This window comes from Cryptomeria japonica, chromosome 7 (assembly GCF_030272615.1).
Source record: "Cryptomeria japonica chromosome 7, Sugi_1.0, whole genome shotgun sequence".
Classification (NCBI taxonomy): domain Eukaryota; kingdom Viridiplantae; phylum Streptophyta; class Pinopsida; order Cupressales; family Cupressaceae; genus Cryptomeria; species Cryptomeria japonica.
The window spans coordinates 853,815,602-853,834,678 of NC_081411.1; the positions used below are offsets into that span (position 1 = coordinate 853,815,602).

At 37.2% G+C, this 19,077-nt stretch overlaps 1 protein-coding gene across 1 annotated transcript in view; it reads left to right on the forward strand.

The window, feature by feature from the left end:
* The window catches only part of LOC131028946 (tRNA dimethylallyltransferase 9), a 187,470-nt gene extending 168,779 nt beyond the window's left edge, over nt 1–18,691 (forward strand). Inside the window, exons 9-11 of the mRNA XM_057959329.2 lie at nt 6,294–6,369; nt 17,744–17,877; nt 18,068–18,691. Coding sequence (XP_057815312.1) covers nt 6,294–6,369; nt 17,744–17,877; nt 18,068–18,140 — 283 coding nt within the window. The 3' untranslated portion in view covers nt 18,141–18,691. The remainder of the gene's footprint in view (nt 1–6,293; nt 6,370–17,743; nt 17,878–18,067) is intronic.
* Nucleotides 18,692–19,077: the final 386 nt, after the last annotated feature.

The following is a 19,077-nucleotide window of genomic DNA, read 5'->3' on the forward strand; positions in this document are numbered from 1 at the left end:
TATGGTTACTGGTTGCAAACTTAGTAAAAATGATGAATCCCCTGATGCAAATCAGACGCAATATAGATCCATGATTGGAAGTCTCTTATATGTAACAACTACCAGGCCAGATATAATGCAAGCTGTTGGTGTAGCAGCACGGTATCAAGCAGCACCAAAGGAAACACATGTACAGGTAGTAAAAAGAATCTTCAAGTATTTAAAGGGTACAATGGATTTTGGATTTTGGTATCCAAAATGTGATGACTTCACTCTCAAAGCATACACAGATGCCGATTGGGCAGGTGACAAGGATGATAGCAAAAGCACCAGTGGAGGAGCCTTTTTCCTTGGCAACAACCTTGTATCCTGGTTGAGCAAAAAACAGGCTTCAACATCTCTATCTACTGCAGAGGCAAAGTACATTGCAGCAGCAGCATGTTGTACGCAAGTATTGTGGATGAAACAAACCTTGCAAGATGTTAAGATTGAGTATGATCATCCTATCTCTATCTATTGTGATAATACAAGTGCAATCAGTATGTCAAAGAATCCAGTGGTGCACTCCAGGACAAAACACATTCCTATCAAGATTCATTTCTTAAGAGAACAGGTTCTTGAGCAGCAAGTAAATTTGGAATATGTTCCAACAAAAGAGCAGTTAGCAGATATCTTCACAAAGCCTCTTCCAAAAGAGACTTTTGAGTACCTAAGGGAGAAATTGGGAGTAATATCACTCTCATCCTTTCAGTAAGTGCTTTGTATGAAACATACATTAAAGAAGGTTAGGTTACAAACAACAGAAAATCTCTTGCCATTGATGTCAAAGGGGGAGAAATTGGAGACATGGGGAGTATTGGATTGAGGGGGAGCAATCTAAATTGAAAGGTTGTCATCAATGACAAAGGGGGAGATTGATGAAGATATTGTCATTGATGTCATTAATATATACAGAGCCGCCTATAGGTGCAGCATATACATAGAGCCTACTGGTGCATTCAGGAAATTCATAAATTATACACAGGGCCTACAGGTATATTATACAGAATACTAAATATGTTATTTAGCGGCACATGTTTATATTAGAGGCGGCACATTCCACAGCAAAAGACATCATACATATACCGTAAATATATTTTGTAGCGGCATTTATATATATTTATCGGGCCTAATAAAAAACGATGGAGTATGAAAATGAAGACATTAGCAAAGACTCACGGTGGAAATAGTTTATTATCGTCAACAATGAAGCGGAAGATAAATGAAGCGGATGTGGTGGCTCATTTTCTACAAATTATAAAGTTTGGCAGATACATATTAATTGAAATTTTATCAGCACATTAAAAGAACATATTAATCGAACTTTGTAAGGCGGCTTTTATTCAAACAAATTAAACTGACTTTGTTTATCAAATATAAATGAAGCAGACCTTTTAATAGCGGAAAGAAAATATATTATTACCACCAATAAAAACTTGCGATAAAATTATATTATCATTTTTGTAAATGAAGGTTTGCGATAAATAAATGAAAGCTTGCGATGTTTCCACGAAGAGTTATAATGCTTCGATAATATATATAAGGCAGACAAAAAGATGTGAAAGTTGAGTGGTGTTAGATAATAATGGAAGTTTAGTGCGATACTAAGGGAACATTAACACATATATGCTGAAAGTCTCAAAATATATCAGATTCAAGGAGGAGATATATAATGAAGTGATCTTAAGAAGTAAAAGAAGATGATAATTATCTTGTAGCAGATTTAAGATAAAATCTTGACAGATTTATGGAATTAGTGTGGGTTATATAAAGGTTGATCAATATTACATCAGATTTGATAAGAAGCATATGTGCAGACATAGATAAAATTGTGCAGGTTTGAGAAGGGAATCATAATAGTTTGAACAAAAGAGTGATAATCAAATTTGTTGAAAAATTGTCCTTCATTAGTTGGTACAACAACACATCAAAATGAAGATTTCAGATTCAAAGTGAAGTGAGTTGGTGCTCATTGTTTCCAGATTAGGGGGTTGGTGCTTCCAGTGGGTTGGTGCTCACAAAACAGAGTTAGGAGGTTGGTGCTTCCAGTGGGTTGGTGCTCACAAACATTGTAAAAGAAATTTATATATAGCAAGCATTTTCAGTGGTTTTCTCCTGCATTAGGTTTCCACTTAAACCTTTGTGTTATTGTGTTGATATGCATAATTATTTTAATTGCAAAGTATTAAATTGAAAAGTGTTATTATATTGATTCAGCCCCCCCCCCCTCTCATTATAATCGCGTGCTCTTCAGTACGGACACAAGTGCCACCCGACCGATATGAGTTGCAACTATTAGGTGACTTCCATGGCACCTATTGGACCTTTGCCTCTTTGAACACAACAGCAACAAGTGTTGCCACAACTTGATATTATGGATTTGGACGAGGGGAGTTCCCACCAAAGGGAATTGGAGTTGGACCCTCTGCATGACATGGTTTTGTTGGGAGGGGAGTCCAGGGCTCTTGGGCCCAATCAGTAGGTATTGTTCAAGACTCACGGTGAGTTGGGTGCTCTCAAGTACTTTCTAGTGGATATGGAGGCGGGTGCACGGAGGATGGTGGCCTCGGTATTGGAATTGGCGCTCGGGATGACGGATCAGGCAGTGGAGCACCTACTCATGTTTGCTACAGGGGGGTGTGCTGAGGAGTTTGTGCGATGTTTTGACTCTCGGGGATGGCTTGCTACGAAGATGTTTGCCATGTTGGAGGAATGGAGGTGTCGAGCTAGATGGCGAGAGTAGGACACACTCCTTGCTCGAGAGGGTCTAGCAGGCATTTTGGAATGGGTATTATGAGATTCGACAGGCCCAGCATTCAGCAGTAGGGGCTGAGGCCGAGCAGATGGCAACTATTACAGCTTGGGAGGAGTTAGCCACTCGGCTTTAGATGGTTGAGGATGAGCTAGTCCAGCAGAGGTCTCGGGTGATAGTCTTGGAAGAGCAGTTGGACCACGAGCTGGCTGAGCGAACAGCTGTGGAGACTCGCCTTTGAGGACATCGATAAGAAGCACAAGGGGGTAATGGAGGCAATATTTATTGTGAAAACCACCAAGGAAAGACAACTGTTAGCCGAGAGGGATCTACAGCAACGAACACAGTAGGTCCACTAGTTGAGGGAGTAGTTGGCGGCATCTACCTCACCTACACCTTCCTCATCAGGGACACTCTCTCGGCCCCAATCTCCTTGATTTATTTTGTATAGTTGTATTCCCCATTTTGTTGTGTGTCGTCGGTAGACAACTTTCTTTTTTGGGGGGATGATGTCGAGTAAATTAGTAGTTGTTAGTTGTTGTTGAGGGGTCGATGGTTAGCTGACGGTTGGCACTCGCTACCATTCGACACCCGTATATATGTCTATGTACTTACCTTCAGGTTATGTTATGTTAGACTGAAAATGTTATTGTGGAGATACATTGTAATTCTATGATCAATGAATATATATCTGCGAGTTCTCTCTACATTGTGCATATGTGTACTGTTATGTTTTGCTTGCATTCTGTTATGTACTGAACATGTACCCTATGGGGCAAACACACACACACACACACACACACTATATATATATATATATGGTCTCTTCAAATACAAACGACATTGAGAATTAGTTAGAATAACTGAGAGATTCATGAACATAGATAGAAGTCAACCAAAAAGGTGTATTGGTGCGTTAATTGTCCATGATCAGTTGTATCAACTATGATTAATCTCAAAGTTAGATCATGCACAAGCACATGCTAGGTCAGAAAAATGATCTGCCTAACTGTCATATTACTCAAGTATACTGTATAACAGACATAGCATCACATAGGTATAATAAACACAATATACTTGAGCATACCAAGGTAGAAGATAACAAATTGGTTCTTTCATCCTTACACTAAAGCTAATGCTTACGCATATGGTGTACTACATGCACTAAATTTGATGCAAGAAACATGAATAGATAATGCTCAACTCTTTTAATGCTTCCAAGAGCTAAAAACTACATGGAAATCTGGTATAATGAATACAATATCAACTTGAGCATGCGAAGGTAAAAGATAACAAACTGGTTCTTTTATTCTTACACCAAAGCTAATTCCTACACATCTAATGTGCCACACGCACTAAACTTCGATTCAAGAAACATGAATAGACAATGGTCAACTCTTTTAACACTTCCAAGACTTCAAAATTGAATGGAAATTCTACAATGAGACGGGTTTTTCTTTCAATTCTCTTAGAATTTATGTGAAAACGATGTATTGGTTAGATTGTAAAAATATGCTATTTATTTATACTTTAATAGTGACAAAAGCATGCAATAAAGACTTTAATGTTCAAATTTCATGTGTTTTAGTTTGAGCAACACCAATGAAATCTAACTGTTTGAACTGCTTGAACTAGAACCGGCACTTTCACTTAAGATCATTTTCCTGCAGTCAATAATTTTTTTACCTAAATGCATGCATGCATATGTCCTCACACACATGTACTTTTGTGCCTACTGACTAACAAACAAACATGCACAAACAAACATAATAGTTTTTCAATAGCTATAATAATGTGTATGCATTTTTGGGGATATCCAAAGTCTAATACTTAAGCATGTTTTGTTTGTGATGCTTTGACTTGTTGTTAACTCGATGATGGGTCTATTGGAGATACCCAAAGCATTGAAAGTGAAATCTAATTATACTACATAGTTGACCCTAGTTGTACATTGCAATCTAAACTCATGCATTTTTCCCATTAAAAAAGGTTAAATTGAATGCAATTCAGGCAGTCATGACAACTTCTAATGTTTCTCTCTAATAAGAGGAATTGTTATTATTTGGGTCATCACTGTCTACACGAGAAATTACTAATGAATTGCAATGTGCATTCATCACATTTTTTTTCTTTAATAAATTACTAGTTCTTTTTCATTGTGGCTGGCCTCTTAGTTTGTCTTTTGCAAAAGGAATGCCTGCTCTTTGTTCTTGAGTACCGACATTTTTATGTACATTTCTAGGATATCCCTATAAATTTAATAATGTAGTATGGTTTTGAGTATAGTTTTCAAACTTGGATTCCGTAGACCAAATATTGTTGAGCTTACAACTTAAAAAATACGTAAATTGAAAAAAGCACAAATTTATGTGAAATACATCTACAGTATAGGGGTTGGTGGATACCATCCCTAGTAGGGTTGAGGGGTAGTGCCCCGTGTGGGGGTATGAAGGTTTTTGAGACCACACAAACCTTTGAATGCACTATAAACTCCTTCCAATCTGGTTAACAATGTTGAAATGAAAGTGTGCTTCTTTACCTTGGGTAGTTAGGGCTGATAAAGGCAACACATCCACACTTTTTAGTAATCTATTTCACGTTTTTCTTGCATCTGTTTTGTATTAGTGAATTTTCTGCATATTTCACCATGTTTTGAGACTACGACTTGCCAAAAATTCGTTACTGAGACTGGATTTTTTTGGGAAGTACTGACCAGAAAAAGAACTTGAGTACTTGGTGATTTTGTGAACTATGGTTTTCAGGTTTGGTGCCCTAGCTTGGGGTCTTGTGTGTGGATTGGGTCCAGACATGGTATTTCATTTGCTTTCATTGCTTTGTGTTGTTTTCCCCTTACACACATATTTATAATTGTTTTAGTTTGGAGGCTACCATTATTTTAGGTTAAGGTCTAAGTATGCATTTCTTTGGTTTTTTCCCTTTGCCCTAGTTCTTAGGTATTGTACATGATGTAAATTTTTTCGCTTTCAACTATATTTGGTCATTCATTGACATGTATATAAGTTCCCTCTTTTCTACTATGAGATTTTCTTTGTTTTGTGCACCAATAAGAAAATGATATTTTGATTTTACATAAGTTGTCTACTTACATGATTTCAATTATGCACATGGTATAGAGAAAATAATGGATCTATCTTCAAACTTGGTTCTTATGGGCTGCTTCTCTGAAGCAAATAGTGTTATCATGATTATTTGACTTCCTATGAAGCTGGTATATACTAAATTAAGTTTTGTGGGTGGTGTATTATACAAACAAATTTTGGTTATGAGGATACAAATTACACAAGGGAAGAATTGGCACTAAAAAATAAGTTTTTGTTCCATGCTTATATTTGTTTTTTTGTATGCATACATATCTATTTAAATTTATTGTATAATAAACATTTTATTTCTTCTTGAATGGAAGAAACAATGTGCAATTACTAGATTTGACATAGTATCAATATTAAGTGTAGTTTTGAATTTGTCTAACACGTGTTTACAATTAAAACTGTTTTGTGCACAGGAATTTTGCTAAGCAGCAAATAACATGGTTCCGCAATGAACCATTATACTATTGGCTTGATGCTTCTCAACCTCTGGTCAGGATACTACTCTCTCTCTTTTTATGAGACTTTAGTTACCATCTGTATTTGTATAGAGAATTCTCTTGTTAGAATATCATGTAATAACATGGGCTCAGCTATTCTAGTTTTTTATTGTGTGAATTTTTGACCTTCCACATCCAACTTTCTAACTGATATGTTGAATTTATATTACTATAAACAGTTTAGTACCTAGTGATGGGTACTACTCTAGTCTGTAATGAATCATCTTTGGTTGGAATTTACATATCAGGTATTTTATTCTATTTCAAGCAGAAATTGATATGGCCATGTCTTTTTGTATGCTCATGTGAGGTCACATAAATTGTCTTTTTTAGTTGATTTGTTCTGAAAAGTACATTTCATTTAACTATTAGTAATGAGAGTCACCACTAATATCTTTGAAATCACAACCAATAGTGTTAAAGTGAAAAAAGAAATGATCTTCTAATGCTAAATACACTTACAACTATTGGAACCTGCTCAACTACTAATTTCTCTTCTCTAGGTTGTATAGAAGGTTTATTAATCTTGGTCAAAATTTAAATAGAAACTTCATCAAAATTGAACATTAAGCTACATAATGCTTATATATGTTCCTTTTGAATCTAGAAGATAAATAAATTTAATGAGTATATCTAATTGACTACCAATGGATTGCTTCCGAATTGTTGAGAGATTTCTTTTTGACATATGTTGTTACAAGGTTTGAAGAACACATTGGTATGACGACATAGCCATGGGAGAAAAATACCCCTAGGAAGTACCTCCTATGTTTGAATAGCATCTCACTATGAATATCTTGCCCGCTTATATCTAAAGAACATATTGTCTTTTACTCATATTTGTCACATAAATGATAGATTGCAATTTCTTTTACTGTCTTTGTGATTCATTTTTCAAATATGAATTTTTTATATATTATTGTAATAACTAATAAGTGTCTGTTCACCATCCCCAAAATCCAGAAGTCGTTTTTTCTGCCCCTAAAATCTGTTCTCATGACACCAAAACTTGAAAACCATTGCTCTATTGACACAGGTCATGTTGCTCAAACCAAAGTTTGAAAACTTGGACCCGGCAGCCCAAAACAGGACTTGGCACGAACTCAGCAAAAAACTTGGCTAGGACTCAGAAAAAAAAAAAAGCCATAGTTTTACAAAAAAAAGAGGAAATTGTTCATTTAGAGAAAACATGAAAGTCTAATTTGACTATCAATGAGTCATCATTCAAACATTACACGTCGTATGATCTTCAAACACCCAATATTTGAAATTTTATAATTCATACTCGTAGTTTCAAACTTTCAAATGTATAACATTATCATAAGCTTATAAATGTTTACATATAGTGACTAGGTGACATCGTCCACATTGGTGAGAGGCCCATTCTGGAGGATTTTGGTGGTTTCATTTAGGAATGGCATTGGATCTTTAATGGTGTTTTGATTTGGAATTCTCCTTTAGTTTCAGAGCTTCTGATTGGCAAAGATTATTCATTCTGACTGATTTAGTGTTGACGTGTCTGAAATCGCATTGCTGCAAACTCCATACGGCCAACGCAGAATAGAATAGCCGACTGATTATCCTACTCTCTCTTGAGATAAGGAAGTCTCTAATGCTGTTTTCTAAGTTTGATCAAAGGAGACTACCTGAAGGTTTCTTTTGTCAAGTCTTGACTGCGGGATCTCTCAGTGGCTTGATGTGTTTATGCTGGAAACACAAGGGGACTTACGATGTGCAACAAGCTAGTCTGCTGTGATTCTCGAATTACGCAATAAAGAGCAAAAGGAAAGGGTTAGGAGATCTAAAACTAACAACACGGGTATGCGGGTAGACAGATTCAACATAACCAATTCCTGCTTGGCCAGAATGGCTCACAACCTTGCAGGAACGGTGCAATCTTCAAAGGAACTTGGAAGATTTTCAGATTGGAGACGCACGGCTAAGCACCCAATTTTGGCGCAGCTCAGACGGACACCTGCAATTGAACTAAGCACAATCGAAGGATCAGGTTAACCACACAAAAGGATACACAATCAGCATATCCTCAGTGGTATGAGCCCGAATCTATCAAATACCTGCACACCCAAAACATAAAGATCTATCTAAAATGCTGAAAGAAACCATGCAAACAGGATGAAAACAAGACAATAAACACCAAATCAATGTTCATATATTGATCTCAACTGCCTATTACAACAATTTCTGCAGCATCTCTATGCTACTGCTAAGATCTAACCTATTCTAACTCTAAAATCTAACTATCTAGCAATTTCTAACAATCTAACCCTTTACAGAAGAAAGGCCTCTGCCTTTTATAGATATTACAATTTTGAACCGAAGGCTAGGATGGACTGCATCCAAGGGTCCTGATCTGTCTTCCAGAAGCTGACAGCTTTGACCCATGCCGAATTAATTCTCAGTTATCCAACCAACAAATATCTCAACTAGCAACCACTTTTGGCTTTAATTCAGGTCTATCTGGTCTTCTTGGTGGTTGGGAATAGTTATCCACAAAAATATCTTGCACGGGACCCATAGGCAGTTTACAATAAAGCAATTTCAGCCCTTTTAGGAATTGAATTCCTAGAATTAAATCCATCTGTGCACTTTCTGAGAATGCATAAACTTGCAGCATTCAGAGTGTTCTTTTGCCTTTTGCCTCCAATTTCGCCGGTGGACTTCATCTTTGTTCAACGGCACGGTTCCCAATGCTCGGTTGCTCTTGCGCTCCTGTATCTTTCCTTTCCAATCTTCAGCGCCTGGCCTTGAATTGCGACCCTTCCTCGATTTGCATTTCAGGTCTTTCTCCTGGTTCTTCGATGACGTCCTGCGATCAACCAATTTCATTTCATTAAATCAATTTGAAAAAATTAAATAATTTAATTTTAACAAACATTAATTTAATTACGACGTCTGGCTTGAGAAGCTCTTTGCGGGATGTATCTTGAAAATGCTTCTCTTTCTCTTCGATTGTGAAATCTGATCCTTGGTTTTTTACTTCTGCGTATTTTACCTTTGGAGTCTTGGGCGTTTTAAATGGGTTTATGGCGCGATTCTGGAGGTTTGAAGAGCTGTCAGCTTCTGGAAGACAAATCAGGACCCTTGGATGCAGTCCATCCTAGCCTTCGGTTCAAAATTGTAATATCTATAAAAGGCAGAGGCCCTTCTTTTGTAAAGGGTTAGATTGTTAGAAATTGCTAGATAGTTAGATTTTAGAGTTAGAATAGGTTAGATCTTAGCAGTAGCATAGAGATGCTGCAGAAATTGTTGTAATAGGCAGTTGAGATCAATATATGAACATTGATTTGGTGTTTATTGTCTTGTTTTCATCCTGTTTGCATGGTTTCTTTCAGCATTTTAGATAGATCTTTATGTTTTGGGTGTGCAGGTATTTGATAGATTCGGGCTCATACCACTGAGGATATGCTGATTGTGTATCCTTTTGTGTGGTTAACTGATCCTTCGATTGTGCTTAGTTCAATTGCAGGTGTCCGTCTGAGCTGCGCCAAAATTGGGTGCTTAGCTGTGCGTCTCCAATCTGAAAATCTTCCAAGTTCCTTTGAAGATTGCACCGTTCCTGCAAGGTTGTGAGCCATTCTGGCCAAGCAGGAATTGGTTATGTTGAATCTGTCTACCCGCATACCCGTGTTGTTAGTTTTAGATCTCATAACCCTTTCCTTTTGCTCTTTATTGCGTAATTCGAGAATCACAGCAGACTAGCTTGTTGCACATCGTAAGTCCCCTTGTGTTTCCAGCATAAACACATCAAGCCACTGAGAGATCCCGCAGTCAAGACCTGACAAAAGAAACCTTCAGGTAGTCTCCTTTGATCAAACTTAGAAAACAGCATTAGAGACTTCCTTATCTCAAGAGAGAGTAGGATAATCAGTCGGCTATTCTATTCTGCGTTGGCCGTATGGAGTTTGCAGCAATGCGATTTCAGACACGTCAACATTTAGGAAGGGTTGGAGGAGTTTATTGCTGATTATTCTTTCCATTGGCTGGCTGTACCTCTTCATTTCTGGGCATGAGACTTCCAGAGTTGGGCAATTGGGGTTTTAGACTATATATTTGATGTTTTGTGGCACTTTGAACGTTGTTTGATCAACCTTCATCAAGCCGTCCTATTTGGAGGAGTTTGTGGTAGTCGCCTAGGGTCTCTGGACACCAGTTTGCTGATTATTACTCCTGTAGTTCATTATTCAGCATTATTAACAAATAGACATGTTGAATAAATGTTTGCAATGAGATTTAATCATCTGGGTATCTCTAGTTTACTTCTGTATTGAACTTTCAAAATATAGCTGGTTGTGAGCATTGTAATTGCAAGCTATTTCGTTTATTATTTACTTTTATAAATCTGTATATCTTGCAATATATTTCTGCACTTCTATCTTCTTCTATCTCCTTCTATCAAACACATTCAAACAGAAAATAAACAAAAAACAAGGGTGGGTGTATATTACAGAATTTGCTATTAAATACTCTTAAAAGGAAATGCACTTATATTACTTACAATCAGCAAGCACTTAATTTCTGCAAGGTATATCTATACATCTATTTTTTTGTAACTAATATTATTCTTAAACTTACAATATTATTATTGCTAAGGACAATATTTATTTCTGCCTTTTATGACTCAATTTCCTTTGAATTTTCAAATTTCCACTTGATGCCTTTCCCAAACAAATGACTCCCCATTTATATCTTGTTTAATGGTGGAGAGTCACACTCCTTTGTGAACCAACATCCTCTTGCAAGGAATGCCACCCTTCTTAAGTGCTGCCCCTTGATGTTAAACACTGCTCATGTTGACGCTGTTCTGCATTAATTGAATTGCTTCCTTTTTCGATTGGCTTTGCTCATGAATGAAGGTAGTGATCCAAGCCATTTTCTGTTGTGATTTTAACCCTTTTTGTTTTCTGCTGGGATTTCTTATGGGGGCATGACAGAAAACCCTTAAATGGAAAAAACTCCAATAAGAGTAGGATAAACTCCTTGTGCCACTATGAGACAATCTTTTACCAACTGTTACATTTGTCATGGGCTAATTCAAGAGCTTTCATGGCAACTGCCTGTTATGACGTTTTCACACATCGCCCCATTGCAAATGGGGACCCATGTTTTTTGCTCGTTTTGCTCATTTTCGCTTTGCTTTTTCTAGGGTTTTGTTAGTTTGTTAGATGTCTGGATTTAGGGTCAAGCCTTAGGGTTTTAATTACTGTCTTTTCAGGCCAGAATCCAGTCGGTTTTGGGAGCTTTTTGAATTTCCTTGTCTAGAATGCAAATTTTGAATGAAATGAATTCGCCAGAATGGTCTAATTTTCAATTGGAATATTGATGCAGAGCTTAAATTTGTCTAAGTGTTGAAGATGAAATGTGAATTTTTGTCCAATTGAATATTTTTGACCAAATTTTGACTTTTTTGATATTTGATCCTACGCATTGGAAATGATTTGTTTTTGCCTTGTGAAGTGATTAAATGTGTAAAATCATGTTATTTTGGCCTGTAGGAGCAAAATCGCTCCTGTCCCTCAGTGAAGGACGGGAGCTCGTTTTCAAATATCTTACTATTCCTGCAGGGTCAAGATGAATTACGAATTGGAAGTGATGGAGAAAGGCGAGATCTTTCCATTGAATATAAATTGAAGATTTTCATGAGCACAGAAATGCCTCCAGGAGCAAAATCGCTCCTGTCCCTCAGTGAAGGACCGGAGCTTAAAATCAAATATTGCTTTGTCCTTGCAGGATTTTAACGTCTTGACGATGTGAAAAGGTCCAAAGAGGTACATTTTATCAAATGAATATAACTTGAAGTGCTGTCGGGGAGATCACATGGATAACCAAGTCCGGCTTGAGTGAGGTCCTGATCCTGAAATTTGGCTAAGTCTGGAATGTCCTGACCCTGAAATTTGACTAAGTCTGGAAACTGAAAAAACCTCCAAAAACTAGATTTTGCAATATAACTCCTGGAGGTCTGAAACCACTCTCAAACATCCTGAAAGTATATATGGAATATAACTTAAAGTATAAGAAAGAAGAAACATAAAGGGAAATGTCACTTATACTTAAATGTTATATTCCATTAAAATTGTCCTGATCGAGAGTGCGAAAAGTCAAATTTCGCTCGTGTCCTTCTCCAAGGGTCCAGAGCGAAATGCGCTCCTGTCCCTCTCCAAGGGACCAAGGCGAATCGCTCTTGTCCCTCACCAAGGGTCCAGAGCGAAAATGCTTAGTTGAGCCATTCCTGACCTTGTCTGGACGAATCGAGACATCAAAGGCATGGTGAAGGACGAAATGAGCATGATAGAACATCCAGACTTGATCAAAAACAATGAAATGATGAAGTTTTGCCTAGAGGGTCAAATTCGCTCCTGTCCCTCACTGAAGGACCAGAGCGAAGTTCTTCATAAGGTACGTCCTGAACAGAGACCAACCAAATTTTATGTTCGAAGGCAAGAAAGGAGGTCAATCGAACCCGTTGAAGACAAATTGAAGATTATCAAACGTCAACAAAGGACCAAAATGCTTAAGTTCGCTCCTGTCCCTCAGGAAGGGACCAGAGCGATTTTTGATATAATTGATTTTCTTGCAAAGTTACAAACAATGTCAAGGCATGAACGAATGGAGTGAAGAAAGACGAATCCGTTGAATATAGACTTGGAACCTGACAAAGTGAGATAAAGGCTACAAAAGGAGGATCGCTCCTGTCCCTCTCCAAGGGACCAGGGCGATACAATGGTGATGTTACTTCCTATGCAAGTTCAAGGTCGATCCAAGTCAAGACAAGGTGGCGAGGGACATTTCAAGGCGTCTTTAGCAAGCACAAACATTAAAAGGTCGTCACAATGATGGAATTCGCATCCTAGGACATAGAGCGCTCCTGTCCCTCTCCAAGGGACCAGGGCGATGTTAGATGCATTGGTCATTTTGTGCAAGATTTACGTAAGGTCAAGGTTTTCCAAGGTCGCAAGAGGTCCTAGGCGTCTTTTGAAAGTGATATATCAAAGTTTGGAACGTCCAAATGCTATCAATTAAGCTAAGGAACTCATATCGCTCCTGTCCTTTGGACAAGGACCAAGGCGATTTCATTAAAACACTCATGTTCCTTTAAATGCATGTCAAGGCAAGGTCACGCAAGATCAAGGGCGTCCTTTGGAAGGCAATGAACGAAGAACGAAGATCAAAAGTTTGCAAATTTGAGCCAGGACACTAGGATCGCTCCTGTCCCTCAGGAAGGGACCAGGGTGATATTTGCCAAAGCACTCATTTTCGTTCGAAGATCATGGCAAAACAAACTTGCAAAAGGTTCAAAACGTTGTTTAAAGGATAATGGACGAGGAATTGACATCAAGAACGAAGAATCTCACGTAAAAGAATGGAGATCGCTCCTGTCCCTCTCCAAGGGACTAGGGCGATAATGGTCATGAGATGCACTTGTTCGCACAAGAAAGACATTCAAGCTTGAAGGACCCAGCTAAAATGGCGATTTGGATGTAAGGATGAAGACCTTGGACGTAAAAAATGCAAGAATTATGATCAAATTGATGGATCGCTCCTGTCCCCCAGTCAGGGACCAGGGCGATGAGGTGCGTATCTTCTCACTTTTTCATTTTGGCGCTTAAAACACATTTTTTAAATTTATTTAAATGCTAACAAAATCGATATTTTATTAAAAATAGCATTTAAATATTGCGCTTGATGTTAATTAATTATTTTGCCTTGTAAAAATCGAATTTGTCAATTTAAATGATAAAGGCATTTAATTAATTATTTATTAATTAATAAAAATCAAGAGGAGCGCTTAGATAGGGAGGTCGGCCTTTATTATTTAATTAAAATCGTTTAAAAATTGCTTTATTTCACAAAAGTCGGCCTTAAGGTAAGTATGAGGTGAGCGCTATAAAGGGAGGGTGAAAATCTTCATTTTCACATCATCATTTTCATCTCTTACATGCGATTTGAGGAAGACAAAGAGGAAATGCGATTTGGAGTATACAAAGGAAGGCGCCAAGATCATTCAAAGGGAGAAGTGCGAAGTTGTGTTCAAGGAGGTGCGAATTTATATACAAAGGAAGGCGTTAGTACTATCCAAGGAAGTGCGAATTTGCCAAGGCATTAGAGATCACGTCCAAGACTTGAAGGGTGGTGAAGTTGATAAGAGGAACGTTCTTTTGAAGATCACATCAAGACTATCGAATTTCAATTTTGCCTGGGCGAATTTTATTCATTTTGCATTCTAGAGTTAGTTCTCTGGTGAGGTATGGCGATTTGGTTTTATTGTTTTAATTTTGAAATTTTGATTGTCATTGCCTTGATTTTGAAATTTTGTTTTTCCTTAGCTCAGTCTTTTTTAGGAAATGATTAATAAAGGACTTATCATTAAGTTTCCTAAAATTTGCTCTCTAATTTATGTTATGTATTGCAAAATCATGTTACTAATTTTGAAATGTTGTGTAGGCATCAAATGGAGGTCTCTTCAAGGAAAATCAAGCCGGATCAAGGACGGTCTTCGCCAGGACGATCAAGCCAAGACAAGGGCGACCTCTTCCAATCCAGCGTTCCAAGGCGAGGTACATCATCCTGCACATCAAGGACAAAAGGAGTTAGAACAAGAGTTAATTAAAGATAGCCTCTCAACGACATCAAATTGAATATCTAGCAAGCTTCAAGTGTCAGATGAGGTGGCATCCCAGTCATCACTCCTCCAGTCAGTGAAGTCCACCTCAGCATGTCCAGATTCAATGTACTTAACTCATGGAAGGTGGCACAAACTTCGATGTACCTACCCCGGCTATCCATTGGTCGATTTTTCTAGAAGGGACATGTGTCCAAGCAATACAATTTTATCATTGGTCAAGCATTAAATGTTATGTAATGGTTGTAACAAACCCTAATTAGGGTTTTCATTGTAAAATCTTGGCCATTGATCTTGAATTGATCTAAGCCATCAAATTGTATTGTGGGCACTATATAAGCCCAAACACTTCATTTGTAAAGGATGATTAGAGAGAGTTGTAAATAGTTGGAAGAGTTAGAATATAGTTGATAGAATAGCAATTAGAGTAGAATAGGAGGACAAGGCAAGAAATTGTTGCCATTGATTGTAAACAAACTCCATTTTCATTGAAGTAATGGTGAAATATGTCGTTTTTCTTGCAATTTGCATGGTTTCTTGTTGAGTCTTCAATCTTAGATGGTAGATGATTAAATGAATGGAGGGAATGTGATTGATTGATGGTGGAATTCGTACATCCATACTACTAGCAGTTTGTTGATTGCAAACTTGCCTTGTGTAGTCGACTGGAATCGTTCAGCTTAAGCTCAATTTCAATTTGTCGCCTCTTCATTGATATGCATCAACTTGGATGGTATCTATGCCTGCGGTGATGATTTGAACATCATAAAGCTCCCTTAGAAGATCGCACTAGTCTTGTGTAGATGTTCCATTGATGTCAAAACAAGATCTAGTTAGAGTTTTGTCAAAGATCAATCATTGCTCCTACATTCTTAGTATTAGGATTAGATCCTCTCTTCGCCCTTATCCTTTTTCCATTTTTTTCAAATCTAAGTTAGTAAGAGCCTGTGTCCAGCAAAGCAGATCGGAAGTTCAATGTAAGTCCCCTTGTGATTCCAGCAAATCACATCATACCACTGGAGCTTGTCCACACGTAGAGACCCTACATCAAAGAACCTTGGAGTCTACCTAACTGATCCTTTATGCGAATCTTCAGCAGTTAGAGACTATTTTCTCAAGAGAGGATAAGATGCCTTTAGGTATTTTATTCTGTGTATGATTGTGTATAAAATACACGTCAACACTGCCACACGCTGTACTCCTAGAAACTATCCAAGACATGAATATAAACCTGCAACAACCCATTCTACATAGATTGAAAGGACAATAACCACCCATACATATGGGAAATGGCGTACACCCATTGTTCTCCCATTAACAAGATGATTATTACTCATGCCTAAACTAACAAAGTGAAGGGAGACTATATCATTCATTCCTTGAAGAAGAACCCTCACATTCCAACATGGAGTATTATTGCTACTTCACATGCAACAGTTCCAACTGGACCTCCATCATTTAGATGATAGTTTGCTTGTCCTCCCTTAGCTCCAAAATGGAACGATTGACTATAGACCTCCAACAATCTACCAAATAGTGGAAATTGAAAGCGAATTGCTATGGTGGAAGCTGAACGAAACGGACTTTAGAAACCCTCTCAAAACTCAACATTTTCCAACTCTCTGCCTATATACGGGTACATTCAATCGAAGTGTGCACATTCGCCTTTTTTATCAGTAATACATTCTTTTATGCAAATGCAAGGTTGCTAGGGCGAAGGAGTGTTTTACCCAATTTCGCTTGCATCTTTTGGAGGCCATAACTTTTTCATACAAACTTGAAATTAGGTGCTGTTTTTTTCATTAAAAAAATCACTGTTGTTTGAGTTCAATCAGAATATGCAATCAATCCAACTTTTGATATCATTTACCCCATTATTTTGCCCCTACAATATGACTGCATTTTTGAGACTCTTAATGAGCTGAATTAAACTTGTCAGTTTGTCTAATCTGCCAATGAAGATTTTGAGATGCCCCTTACCATCCTAAAACTTCCGCAAGCATGAAACAAACTGTCTAATGTCCAAAACATGTCTGCACACTACTTTGGTGATGAACTTCACCAATGGGCTCCTTGGCAACATGTTGAGCTGGAATGATGTGACCCCAATGGTCCAAATGCTAACTTGGTCTGATTTTTTGGATCACTTGTATAGCCAAGTATTTGCCTTTTTACCTTCAATGTAGTGAATACTGATTATTGGAAGCAAACTTGTAAATTTATGTGAGAAATTCGTTTTGGTAGACAGGAAATTTTGGAGAGATGAAACTTACGCAAATTGCAAATGTTACTATATGTAGAACACAATTGTTCTTTCAATCTTAAAGAACTGATTCAAAATAAAAGTAATATTACTTAAGCCTCGGGCAAGTTTTTTGCATTTTGCCAGTTTTATCCTCTCTGTAAAGATGCTAGTTTGGCCTTTAGATAGATTCCATCATTTAGTGCCACTGTTTTATTGCAATAGATTACATCATATAAACATCTGTATACAAATATATACATACAATGTACAACTACATATACATATAAATATACGCAGAGATGTATAGATGCATGTATGTATATATGTGTTGTGTGTCCCTTTGAAATACAAGCTAAGAATGTGCAATGAATATACTTTAGTTTGTGACAATGAAAATTTGGCCAGACATTATTGAAGGCTGTTTTATCTCCACAATATTTGAGTTTTTAATTCAAGTATAACCTAAATGACTTGTGAGTGCAGGAAAACATAGTGAATTTCATTGCGGATGCATATTATGATTCATTTGATGCATCAACTTATGAATCACTTAAAATGGTTAAAAGCATTAGCCGCAAGGAGACTAAAGACTTGAAACAGTATCGTTCTCAAAACAGGTATTACTGTTCACGGTATTTATTTTATTTAATTTTTTTTCTCTTTTTTTCTGTGACAAATCAAAGTGGCAACTCAAGCATTTTGTATCACTATGAATGATAAATGATTCCAGATCTTCATTTGTTAATTTTACACTGGGTTGATGTCAGTGAGGATTTTGGATTTTATACTGTATGTTATCAATGGCAGGTACTTTGTCAATTCAATAGACTGTGCTTCTGTTCTAAACTGGATAAGGTCAACCCAATGTGGGAGGAACTAGCCAAGCTTTCTTTTCTTGATCAACATCCGTCACTGTATAAAACACCTTAAAAATTTCTTTTTCTGATGTCCTTTGTCAGGGCAGACTATCAAGAAGGATATTGTTATTTTATTCAAGATTCAAATTTCTCTTGGAAAAGCATTGAAAAAAAAAAGTAGGCATTGAACAGTTTTGTATAGAAATGGGATCACTGTTCTTGATGTTCAGATGTATTCACGCCTCGGTGATTATTTTGGATAAGTTGTCCAGTTGTTTATGTAAACAAGGGCCTTTTTCCACTCGAAAATCTTTATAGATGAGTCCAAATCAGATCTTTTTGCTGCTAATTCTATGGGGAATCCTGTTGAAAGCAAGTTCAACTCAAGTAGCTAGCCCTGTTTTCCTTTTCCTTCTCTTTTGATTCTGTCAATTCCAACACATTAACCGTTATTAAGATTACCTCTCCTTGAGATTCAACCTGTAGAATTCGAGAATTTTTTCAGTTATAATGGTTTACGTCATATTTCTTGACTTCATCAGCATATAAAGTGAAAAGACAGGATGTTGAGGCAGAGGTAGCATTGTAGATCCACAGTTTAGTTGTCAACATTTTTGCCAACTCTTCTTGATGGACAAATTGTATTTCTACACATGCAATAAGTTCTAGATGTACAATTGGCATTGCCTTTACCTTTGCACGTCAATTAAAATTTTATTCATTATATTCAGAAAGAGTTCCATATGTTATCAATTGAAAGGAGGTCCGCGAATCCATTTTTGCTTCTGTTGTAAGCTTGTCAGATATGAGCATATAATGCATTGTATCGACTAGGTATTAAAGATGCCACATCAGAAAGAATATAACTAATTGGTATCAGTTTCAAACAGGAGTGAAGGAAACAGGAGAATTAATGCCTTGTCTAATTGAATCAATGAGGGATCTAGTTGTCATACAAAA